The 11,859-nt window shown below is 41.3% G+C and overlaps 1 protein-coding gene across 3 annotated transcripts; it reads left to right on the top strand.

Moving 5' to 3' along the window:
* The first annotated feature begins 215 nt into the window (after positions 1-215).
* Positions 216-10,376, top strand: SLITRK4 (SLIT and NTRK like family member 4). 3 transcript variants are annotated; one of them, XM_075763421.1, is made up of 2 exons: positions 216-350; positions 3,231-10,376. In XM_075763421.1, the coding sequence occupies exon 2, from the start codon at positions 3,281-3,283 to the stop codon at positions 5,792-5,794; it is 2,514 nt and encodes an 837-aa protein (XP_075619536.1). In that variant the 5' UTR covers positions 216-350; positions 3,231-3,280; the 3' UTR covers positions 5,795-10,376. The 3 variants fall into 3 exon arrangements, with proteins under 3 accessions (XP_075619536.1, XP_075619538.1, XP_075619539.1); XM_075763423.1 differs by having other exon boundaries at positions 350-461; XM_075763424.1 differs by lacking the exon at positions 216-350 and adding an exon at positions 536-842.
* Positions 10,377-11,859: the final 1,483 nt, after the last annotated feature.

Below are 11,859 nucleotides of genomic sequence, written 5' to 3'. Positions count from 1 at the left end.
CTTTTGTTTCAAGTGTGGGGAGGGGGGATCGTCAGAAAAGATGGGGGGGGGGGAGACTCCTTTCTTTTCTTCCCTTTTCTTCCCCCGTTCCGCTCTTACCAGCCGCGGTGCTAAGCGGCGCGCACCCAGGCGCTGTGCGGGCGGGCGGGCGGGCGAGCGGCGGCAGGATGGCCCCGTCCCCGCGGTGCCCCGGGCTGCACTTGTAGCTGCTGCGCGCCGCCCATGGCAGCCCCGCGGCGCCCGGCGCGGCACCGGGGCCCAGCCGTTCTCGCTGCCCCGGGGGGCGCCTCCCGCCCCGCCGCACCCGCTTGAGCTCCGCGGGGGCGCAGCCCCGCATCTCTCCGGGAAAGGTAACGGCGGCGCGGCGCGCCTCCAGGCGTGCGGGAGAGGCTTTCGCGGTTGCGATGCGTTGGGATGTCTCCCCCGGAGCGGCGTCTCCTTCCCCTCCAAAGCAGCGCTTGGTGCGTGCGTGCATATGTGTGTGCGTGTGGCGAAGGGGAGGGGGCTCTTTCTGGGTGCAAGGGGTGGGCGAGAGCAGTGCGATGGGAGCGGGTGCCCGTGTGCAGAGGGATCCTCTCCCCGCGTGTGTGCGGGGGACCGCGGAGTCGGGGCAGGGCTCAGCCAGACGCTTGCTGCATGCGGCGGCGCCCGCCGGCGTACTGCAGCGCCGGCTTTCGCCTTGCTCCGCGCCTCGGCGGCCAGCGCGGCCAGGGGTGCTCGCCCGGGCGGGCGCCCGGCTGCCCCCGCCGCTCGGTGCGGGCGCGGAGCTGCCGGAGGGGAGACCTCGAGGGGAGAGCGGTGGAGCGCAGCGGAGTGGGGCTGCGGCGACCACGGCCGCCGAGGTAGGGAAGGTACCGGGCTCGCCGCGGAGCGCCGCCGGGACTATCGCCGGGGGTGGCCGGCCGCCCCGCCGGGCGTGTGAGTGCGGGCGGGGAGGGGGGACGTGGCGGGTCTGCGTTTACATTGGCCTGTTAATTTATTTTAATTATTCCGAAGGCTTTGTTTTCATTGCTATAACAATTACTGCTGTTATTTTAAAGGGGGGGGGGGACGGACGGGACACACGGGGGACGAGGCGACAGTGGCTTCCTGCCGGAGCCTCTCTGCCATCGCGCTCGCCTCTCCCCGCCAGCCGGCCGCCTCCCGGAGCCCCGGGCCAGCGGCACCCGGCACAGCGCTGCCTGCTGTCGTCTTTTCCGGGGGAGCGGGCGAGCGGAGGGACTGGGGCAGGGCGGCCGGGATAAGCCGGTGGAGGTGTGGAGAAACCGCGGAGCGTGGGGGGGCAGGATCTGTGCAGTGGGGCCGGGGGAAGGGGGTGTGTGAATGTGCTGCGGGCTGGACTTTGCACAGGTGCCGAAGGAGGGGAGCATTTGGCGGCGGGGACTACGGTTGTGCCTTGTTGCAAAGGAAGGGTGGAAGGGATGCTGGGCTGCATCGCCGCGCTGTGCCCGTTCTCAGCCGGCATGTGCGTGCGGTGTGTGTGCTCCCGTGTCCCTCCTGCCTTTCCCCGCCGGGAGGCAGAGGGCGACGGGGCGCCCGCGACAGAGGGAAGCCGGCACCAGCCGAGCCGGTTGCGGCAAAAAATTGCGGTAGTGCCTGCATTCCTGGCCGGGCTCGCCGACCCGCCGCCAGCCCCGCGCAGCGCCCGCAGTGTGCCCGCTCGGCACCGGCCGCGGCCCCGGGGCTGAGGAAGAAGAGGGGACTCGAGTGTGGGCGAGGCAGGGATACGGGGGGACGACGTCTGGAGGAGAGGGAGATGGAGCCGTGGGGGCGCGGGGGCTTCGGGCTGCCCCTGTGGGCTCGCTCGCTGCGACCAGGGTCAGGAGCCTGCGGGGATGAGCAGCAACTGCTCCGCTCGCTTTTCTCCCCCTGGTCCCTCTCCGCGGCCTCCTTGACCCTTTCATCCATCCCTTCCTCTCTTCCTTCCTTGTCTCCTCTCAGCTTTCCCTCCCCCCCTTGTCCTTCTGTCCTCCCTTCCTTCTTCCCTCCTCTGCCCTCCCTTCCAGGTCCCCCAGCGCATCCTCCCCTCCTTGCGGCTCCCTCCAGCCAGATTCTCCTCCCTCCAGCTGGCTCCTGCTTTCTCCACTTCCATCCTGGGTCCCTCTTGCCAACTCGGTGGCTTACCACAGCAGGAAATGAAAGGGACAAGATAGGAAATGGGGGGAATGGGAAAGGTGGGGGGAGCAATGTATTGATTATTGACTGATGTGTTTAACAACAATAACAAAAAAAGCTACCTTCTAACTCAGAGGAAATGCTGTGACTCCAGTTCTGTTGCATAAAAAATGGCAGCTCAGCTGGCCTGACTATATGTGAAGGGTTCTTGAAAGCCACCTCTGTATCAGTGCAGGGATAAGGGAAAATTACATAATGTTTTTAAAAAAAAAAAAAAAAAAAAAAAAAAAAAAAAGTTGTTCTCAGATTTCAGTAGTGTGAGGCTGGTGAATTGTGACTTTGTTTTGCCCTGAAAGTCAGGGTATTGTTGTTATTCCTGGGGATGGGGTTGTATGCCTGTGCATGCTTCTTCCAAATCTGTGTATTTCCATTGGTCACACAGTGCTGATCATCTTGTTTTGTGGATAGTTCATTGTATTTCTCCAATCACTTTCCCACTTATTTATTTAAACTAGGTGTAATAAGTGACAGAAAGAATGTGTGTGTATGCTTATGTATCCCTTGAGTGAATCTCACTGTTATCGTAGTGATGATCTGTATGTGTTCATGCTATAAATACATATATTGAGTATTGACATTGCTTTTTGTGTCTGCATCTTCATCCTTTCTATATTGTGCTATCCAAACCCAGATGTTTGGGCATGCATAACATCAGCATTTGTGTTTAATATCTCTGAAATTCACAGCAACATATGAGCAGTGCAGGACTGAGGAGACTAAATATGCATAAAATTGGAATCTCCTTTGGTTATTTTACTTTGTTAGTTATGCATGTTTGGCACATACAAGAAAGAGAAATATATCTGACAGATCTCAGAGTTATTTGTGTTTTGTCCACAGAGATTTACATTCTGTATTTGAAATCATTCTAGCTCCTGTGTATTTGTTTGGTTGTTAAAATCATTCATGTTATTTTAAATTCAGTGCTTGTAGTTTATCTACAATCCTTGGCAGGTACAGTAGCTCAGTGGAATACAATTTTTAACCCAAATGACATTTTGGAACAATGACAACTGAAAAATGCTTTCTTTTTTCTTTCCTTCTTTCTTCTTTAGATTCTTTATCTTTGTTCAGGAGCCTAAGGTTGCTTGCTGATCACAAGAAGATGTTTCTGTGGCTCCTTCTGGTTCTGTCATCTCCAGTTTCTTCTACAACTGCAGATGCTGATATATCTGTGGAAATTTGCAATGTTTGCTCCTGTGTGTCAGTTGAGAATGTACTCTATGTCAACTGTGAGAAGGTTGCAGTCTACAGGCCAAATCAGCTTAAACCACCATGGTCTAATTTTTACCACCTCAACTTTCAAAACAACCTGCTAATCATTCTATATCCAAATACGTTTCTTAATTTTACACATGCAGTGTCCTTGCAACTGGGTAATAATAAGTTACAGAACATTGAGGGAGGGGCCTTTATGGGTCTTAGTGCATTAAAACAGTTGCACTTGAACAACAATGAATTAAAGATTCTCCGAGCTGACACTTTCCTTGGCATAGAGAACTTGGAGTATCTCCAAGCTGACTACAATTTAATCAAGTTTATTGAACGGGGAGCCTTCAATAAGCTTCACAAGCTGAAAGTCCTGATCCTTAATGACAATCTGATTTCATTCCTTCCCGATAACATTTTTCGATTTGCTTCTCTAACCCATCTGGATATACGAGGGAATCGAATACAGAAGCTTCCATACATTGGAGTTCTGGAACACATTGGGCGAATTGTTGAATTGCAGCTGGAAGACAACCCCTGGAATTGTACTTGTGATTTGTTGCCTTTGAAAGCATGGCTGGAGAACATGCCCTATAACATCTACATTGGAGAAGCTATCTGTGAAACACCCAGTGACTTGTATGGGAGGCTGCTGAAAGAAACCAACAAGCAAGAGCTATGCTCTATGGGGACAGGCAGTGATTTTGACGTGCGCATTCTGCCTCCCTCACAGCTGGAGCCCGGTTATAGCACACCGAACGGCCACACCACTCAAACATCAGTGCACAGATTAGTCACAAAACCTCCAAAGACTACAAATCCTTCGAAGATCTCGGGGATAGTAGCAGGCAAAGCACTATCTAATCGCAATCTCAGTCAAATCATATCTTACCAGACCAGGGTGCCTCCTTTAACTCCTTGTCCAATCCCCTGTGTTTGCAAAACGCATCCTTCAGACTTGGGATTAAGTGTAAATTGCCAAGAAAGAAATATAGAGTCAATGGCCGAACTTGTACCAAAACCTTTAAATGCCAAGAAACTGCATGTAAATGGCAATTATATTAAGGATGTGGACACTACAGATTTCATTGAGTTTGAGGGGCTGGATTTGCTACACTTAGGCAGCAACAGGATTTCTGTGATCAAAGGAGAAGTTTTCCGCAACCTTACAAATTTACGGAGATTGTATCTCAATGGCAATCAGATAGAGCGTCTGAGCCCAGAAATGTTTGCTGGCCTCCACAACTTGCAATATCTGTATTTGGAATACAATGTTATCAAAGAAATCCTAGCAGGCACCTTTGACTTAATGCCAAATTTGCAGTTGCTCTACCTGAATAACAATCTTCTACGAAGCTTGCCAGCGTACATTTTTGCTGGTGCACCACTTGCTAGACTGAATCTGAGGAACAATCATTTCATGTATTTACCTGTAAGTGGCGTTCTTGATCAGCTAAAGTCTCTTACACAGATTGATTTGGAAGGTAATCCATGGGACTGCACTTGTGATTTAGTTGCTTTAAAACTGTGGCTTGAAAAGCTAAATGAAGGTATTGTGGTGAAGGAGTTGAAATGTGAAACACCTGTACAGTTTGCTAACGTTGAACTTAAGTCTCTGAAAAATGAGATCCTCTGTCCTAAACTTTTAAACAAGCCATCTGCTCTGTTCACTAGTCCTGTGCCCGCTGTTACTTTTACAACACCACTAGGACCAGTTCGCAGTCCTCCTGGTGGCCCAGTTCCATTGTCCATCCTAATCTTAAGCATATTAGTTGTGCTTATTTTAACAGTGTTTGTTGCTTTTTGTCTTCTTGTTTTTGTGCTTCGGCGCAACAAAAAACCAACTGTAAAGCATGAAGGGATTGGAAATCAAGAATGCAGTTCTATGCAACTGCAGCTAAGAAAGCACGATCACAAGTCAAACAAAAAAGACGGACTAGGTGCAGAGGCCTTCATTCCTCAAACCATTGAGCAGATGAGCAAAAGTCATACCTGTGGCTTAAAAGAGTCTGAAACAGGCTTCACGTTTGCTGACCCACCAGGGCAAAAAGTCATTCTGAGAAATATTAATGACAAGGAGAAAGATTTATTGCATGTGGACACCAGAAAAAGACTTAGCACAATCGATGAACTGGATGAGTTATTCCCTGGGAGGGATTCCAATGTATTTATTCAAAATTTTCTTGAAAGCAAAAAAGAATACAACAGCATAGGGGTCAGTGGCTTTGAAATACGTTATCCAGAGAAACAACAAGACAAAAAGACCAAGAAATCTCTAATAGGTGGTAATCATAGTAAAATTGTAGTAGAACAAAGAAAAAGTGAGTATTTTGAACTAAAAGCTAAACTTCAAGGTTCACCTGACTACCTACAAGTCCTTGAAGAACAAACAGCTTTGAATAAAATATAGGTCATGCAATCTTATTGCCTACAGAGGACATTTATTTAATGATGAAAGTGCCTTTTGTTGACTTTTAACTTCCAAATACTATATTATATTGATAGGCATAGAGGCAGGTGTATCCAAGGGTGTCTGATTAACTGTAGCTGCATATGATTTGTCAAGTAGAGGAGAGTTTCCTTAATAGATTTTACTACATAAAGCTCATGCCCTGTGGAATCCTGTAGGGATACTGCAAACTCTATTGCCAAAGGGATGCTTTATATACGTTACACTGAATTTAACCTCAAGAGGCATATATGTTTTGTACCTTAAATGCAAAACCATCGTCTCCTTGTGATTTGTTAGAACAAACACAGGAAACCTGGTACTGGTATTTGTACCTCAGCTGGGTCCTTCATCCTGCACGTGGATTTAAGTTGGTGGAACTGAAGCAATCCTTTGATTTGTGGTGTTGTAATGGCACTGTTTAACGATTATCTGAAAAGTAACAAGCATGCAAAGAGAGAACATTCGATAGTATGTGTAAATTGGTTACGTTTATGGCCTGCATCTTGAAACCACTGGAATTATAATGTTAAATTGTGCAAATATTTGTTTAAAATATACCATGCATTACATACCTATGAAATAAATTGGACCACTTGAAGCATACATGTCTATACATACAATTAAAAAAGAAAAAAGAAAGAAAATAGTTCAAACTGACTTCTGCAGTATTTGTGGCATCTGAAGAAAATATTTGATGTTTATGCAGAATCTGTTGTAAGACTCATCTCCAATTAAAACTAGAATTCCTTCTCAGTTATGTGAAACACTTGCAACCCCAACAGGTTGTCCAAAATTGTCAAAGTGCTTACTGTGTGAGCGTAGCAGAAATTATTTTTGTAATATAATTCATATTTATGAAATACTTTGTATACTAAATAGAAAAAATATGTAGTCCTTAATATGTATTTAATATGCCTGACTTGTTTTCTTGATCACAATGCATTAATCATTCAGTATAAATAAAACCAGAACAATATACCAAACAGAAACTGGGGATGTAATGTATAGAATTATCCAGAATTAAGTGATCAGATATAATAATAATAAAATTGTTCTGTACTATTCTTGTAAAATTAGCATATTATCTTATTTCAGATTTGTTACCAATGGTGCATTTTCAAATAGAATCATTAGTTTTTTAGTATCGTGTCTCAGGCAATTTTTTGCCATCAGTTGTCTTGCTTTTCAGGGTTCTACAGCTTAATCTAAATAGTTTTCACTACAAGTATTTACAGGAATTCATGGTAAGGGTAATATTTTAATTGTATGTGCATAAGTTGTCTGTTCTTATCTGTCTGGCTTCTACCAGTCAGAAAAAAATGATCAGAACAGTGAACAATATGGCAAATCATGTCTATTTAAAACCACAGTGTAAAATGAATATAGTGGTCTCAGTTCAGAGTATTATGTAGCTCATAGCTAGAGAGTAAAAACTTGCCTTTGTGAAAGCTGAATCTGAATAGCTAGGAAAAAAAAGTAGTAAGGAGAATGGAAAATCCCCACTGTATCTCACTGATAGATGGTACCTTGTGATGAGAATGGAGATAAATTGGTAAAGCATCATATAGTAAATCTACACTGTGAGACTAATGAAAGTTCTTTGACTTGGATAGGAATTTTTTCATTCATTTCAATGTGCTTTGGATAAGACCCTCTATCTGCTTTGCTTCCAGAACCTTCCCCACCACTACCTTTTTAATCAATACATAAATCAATTAAGATTAGTAGGATATAAACATGAATGTTTTTCATGAATTTGAAACTAGCAAATATTTCAGCACGAGCCAATAATAATACTGTGGAGAAGGCTGTGTCAGCTATTTCCATTATAAACCTCTAATTTCAGGGCTTTATGACATTGCTGTGAAATTTTTCTTCTGGAATGATACTTGGCAAACAGCCTGAAGTATATTTTTAACAAAGTTTACAAAAAAAAAAAAGGCATTGCTTCTTTTAAGAGAAAGCAAAGCAAGACATTTTTCCACTTTCAGACATTTGTTTATGCTCTTGTAACTTAGAGGGTTGTTTTATTATTTTTCTCCATACTATAAAGTATATACATAACTTCAGATAATAAAATTATAACAGGTAAATTAATGGCTGAGTTTCTTTCAAAAAGCTGCTGCTGTCCATGCACAATAATTGACTTCATTCTGGATGTCATAGGGATTTTCAGGACATGGATGCTATGTACATATGCATTTCTAGCATTAAAAGTTCTTGGTTGCCCAGTGATGCAATACATGACCAAGGCTTGAATAAGAATATTTGAGCGTATTGTGTCAAGAGTTTGTGGATTAAGGAGTGTTAGAGATGCACTGACATGGTAGACTATAATGGCTCCATCAGTAGGATGAGAACAATGGGTCTCTGTGCCTGGTCTGCACAGTGCTGCATGGCTTTGAGAATGTGTCAAGATTCACCGGGATTTGCCAAGGCATAAGGCTTCTGACACACTTTGGTGCATTGTCAGAGACTGTCATGTCCCATACCCTTCTCTTGAGAGGCATGCGTTAAAAATATCAAAAATAGCAAATAAGTTAGTATTTTTTAGGTGATGTTAAAGCTGATGTGCTTATAACTTGTGTTGCCCTGAGTTAAAAGAACATTGATAAATGATCATACCTTCCTTAGCTAAAAAATTGAGGGGTTTTTGTTTTGTTTTGTGGGTTTTTTTTGTGTTTTTTTTTTTTTTAACGTTGAGGTCTTCTATTCACTGATCAAGAGAGGAAGAACCGAACCGTTATTCTGTATCATTACACTGGTTCACAGTTTTCTGCTCATTGAGGTCCCGATCCAGTAAAGCGTTTAAGCTCAACCTAAATCATGTGCAGAGATACTATTCATGAGCTAATAATTAAACACCTGCCCAAGAGTGGGTTTTAAATAGAGTTTTGTCCTTGACTTCAAAAAGAGCCAGCTCAGAAACTTTGTGTATAATAGAGCCCAGTAACTCTTTTGGGATTATGCAGTTGGGTGTAGGTTCACCAGCATCAATAAAGGTTGCACAATCTGGACCTTCTTGTAGAAATTGTTCCTAAATGTTTTACATATATGGTGCAATATGTAGGCATAATAGTGTGAGTGAAGAATGCAGAAGTTGGCAAAAGACTGTATTTCTGTGAAATTGTTACTTTGAATTACAACTTAAATGTCAGTTTATTTCCTCCACATTTTGAAACAGTGTATGTGTCTGCACAGCAGTTTTAGTGTAATGTCCATTCAAATCTATAGTCAGTCTAACTGGGAAGGTGACTCTTCGGATGTAGCTTAACAGACCTATCTGTTCATTATATTGGTTTGAGTGGCCATGCTTGTAAAATGGCTGTTAAGACCCATAGACATAAACTAAATCAGTGAAGGTGTTAACATAATCTGTTGTCTTCATTGTATTATAAAGAAGTTTCCATTTTAAAATAAAATCAATAAAGTATAATAATTTCCTTGAAAAAGAAAAAAATTGTGCGATTTTATGAGAAAGCAACTACCATGGTGCAAGAACGCAAGACCATTAGATGACTTACATTTTGCATTTAGTGTTCAAGATTGACAGTAATACAGAAATCTATAAAAAATCTTTTTTAAATTATTTTTTTTAAAAAAGCCATAATGATGATATAAATTATAAAAGGCATGGCCTTGTGAATAATGCTAACAAATGTTTCAGAATCAACAAAACACATCCAGAACTTGGTGGTATAATATCTATAATATCTTTTGCATGATTTGTACATTGATATTGTATGAAATGAGCATAGTGAGATTTTTTTTTTTTTTTGGTTGCATCCAAAGAGTTGGGAAGGAAAGATAACAAGAATGTATTTATAATCACTCTATTTTGAAATAAAGTAAAGAAAACAAGATGTATTGGTTTTACCCTGCTTCGATCATTACTGTTCTAGGTTAGTTTATAATTAAGATAGTAACTTATAACGTCTAGTCCAATGTAAAACACAGAAAGCTATTGTTTATGAATTTTGTTTGCCTTCAGCCACATCAAAATATTAGCCGGCATTGACTGAAAAAATTGTATGAAACATTAATAAAATTGTTTGGTACTGTTGTATTTCTGAAACTAGACTTTGTTAAGTGCCTGTAATATTCTCTTTCGGATCATTTGTATAGATGAGAGAGAATCTATAAAGTAGTTAAACCGTAATGTTTTCTAATGACCTCAACAATTTGTTATTATTTTTAATGAAAGTTTTTCCCGTCTTTTGTTGTCTAACAAAATCCTCCTTCCCTCTGTTATACAAATAGTCCCTCCATCATACTTTTGCATGAGTAACAGAAGCAGAATTTAAATTTTAGTTGGATTCTGAGATCTTTAACACTGAAATGCTTAGAGGAACAATCACATAAAGCTAGGAGCATTTGTTTTGATTCTGCTCCCTTCTCATTAATTGTTTTGAATACAACAACTTTTCAGAGGAAAGAAAATTTATAGTTTATCCTTAGCAGAAAGAAAAATATCAATCCATGTACCACTTTAGTTGGTTAGGTTAGTTTTATAAATGGAAGGTAAAAAAGATGCCTTTAGGTAGTTTATCATCTTCCAAATTTAGATCTTGTAGCAAAAATGTTTTACAAAGCCTAATAAAAATCTTCATGGGAGTGGAGAAGAGCAGGAACAGAGTTACATCTAGATTAAACATTCCCTGTTGTGTAGGATTTAACATATATTATAATGGTGGTGAATGAGAATCGGAATGTGGTATGGACTAGAAAATCAGGACTTGATATGGATTTCTACTGCCAATTGCAGTGTAACATCAGAAGCAAACCCACAGCATTAATTGAAAAAGGCCTATGTATCTATTCCGTAGAATTTATTTATAAAGAAAAACTTGAGAATAAAGAATAAGTATTCATGTTTTGAAAATAATATGCATGCACTGATTTCCTGAATGTAGAGGAACTTGGCAGTTTTCTGTTAATATGTTTTTCCATTATTTAGTCTTTATTTCTAATTGCAATTCATTCATCCTTATATATTCTGATTGCTGCTTTGTTGAATAATAAAAACAGGAATGTTAATGCTCAGGGACAAACTCATCTCAGAAATTTACCAATGTAAATCCAGACTAACTCAATAGACTTCAACGGAATCAATTCAGCCTTACCCTAGTGAACACAAAAGCAGAGATTTACCATATTAGGTGAGGAGATAATCTATCTGTATTGAAATGAGAAATAAGCTAAGTAATTTTTTACTTGAAATAATAATTTAAAAAAATCTTGCTTTTTGCTCTATTGATTTGTGTGGTAAAGCTGTTACTAGTTTCAAATAACCATAGGGCATAATAAAGACTAGGTACTGTCCTGTGTCCATTTGATGTTAGTGGAACTCTATGATGATTCAAGAGCTATGGGCGTCCTGTAGATATACTATGGATATAAGACTATTTAAATTTGCTGGTTTAATACATAGACTTCGGATATACATCACCTAAAATAAAAATGCTATCTTAACAATACAATTTATTTTCTCTCTGTAATGGAACAAACTTATCTGGCTCTTCTTTCTCATTAAGTAGAGACTTTATTGCAAGTATCTTTATTTTACTGTTAATTTTATTCATGTTCATTAGTAATACTCGAGATAATTTATTTATTGTCTGAAGAGAGTACATTTTGAGCACTCTGTTATTTTTAAAATACCAGTCATTAGTAACAGACTGATGCTGTATTATATTGATTTTTCACTTTCTTCCTGGGAATTTTTGTAGTCATTTCATACTAAATAATTTCTTAAAAGTACAAATAACAGTCAGATAAGAAAAAGAGACCTAGATGGTACTAAATCTGAATTTTTTGTATATTTTTATATATATAAATGTGTGTATATATACATCTATCGGTTTATATGCAAAGGCTTAGAATACTGTAAATCAACTCTGATGGGTACACAAGTGTTACATCATTGTCCTTTTGGCCTTTGTTTAACCAGAAAACAAAAGGTGATCTCTGTATGGTTTAGTAGTCATTTTGCAAATGTACAATAACAAAGAAGTCTTCCTCAG

The sequence above is a fragment of the Balearica regulorum genome, chromosome 11 (assembly GCF_011004875.1).
Source record: "Balearica regulorum gibbericeps isolate bBalReg1 chromosome 11, bBalReg1.pri, whole genome shotgun sequence".
NCBI classification, from domain to species: Eukaryota; Metazoa; Chordata; class Aves; order Gruiformes; family Gruidae; genus Balearica; species Balearica regulorum.
Note: the sequence above shows the minus strand (reverse complement) of the source record. Positions and strands in the feature narration are given on the sequence as shown.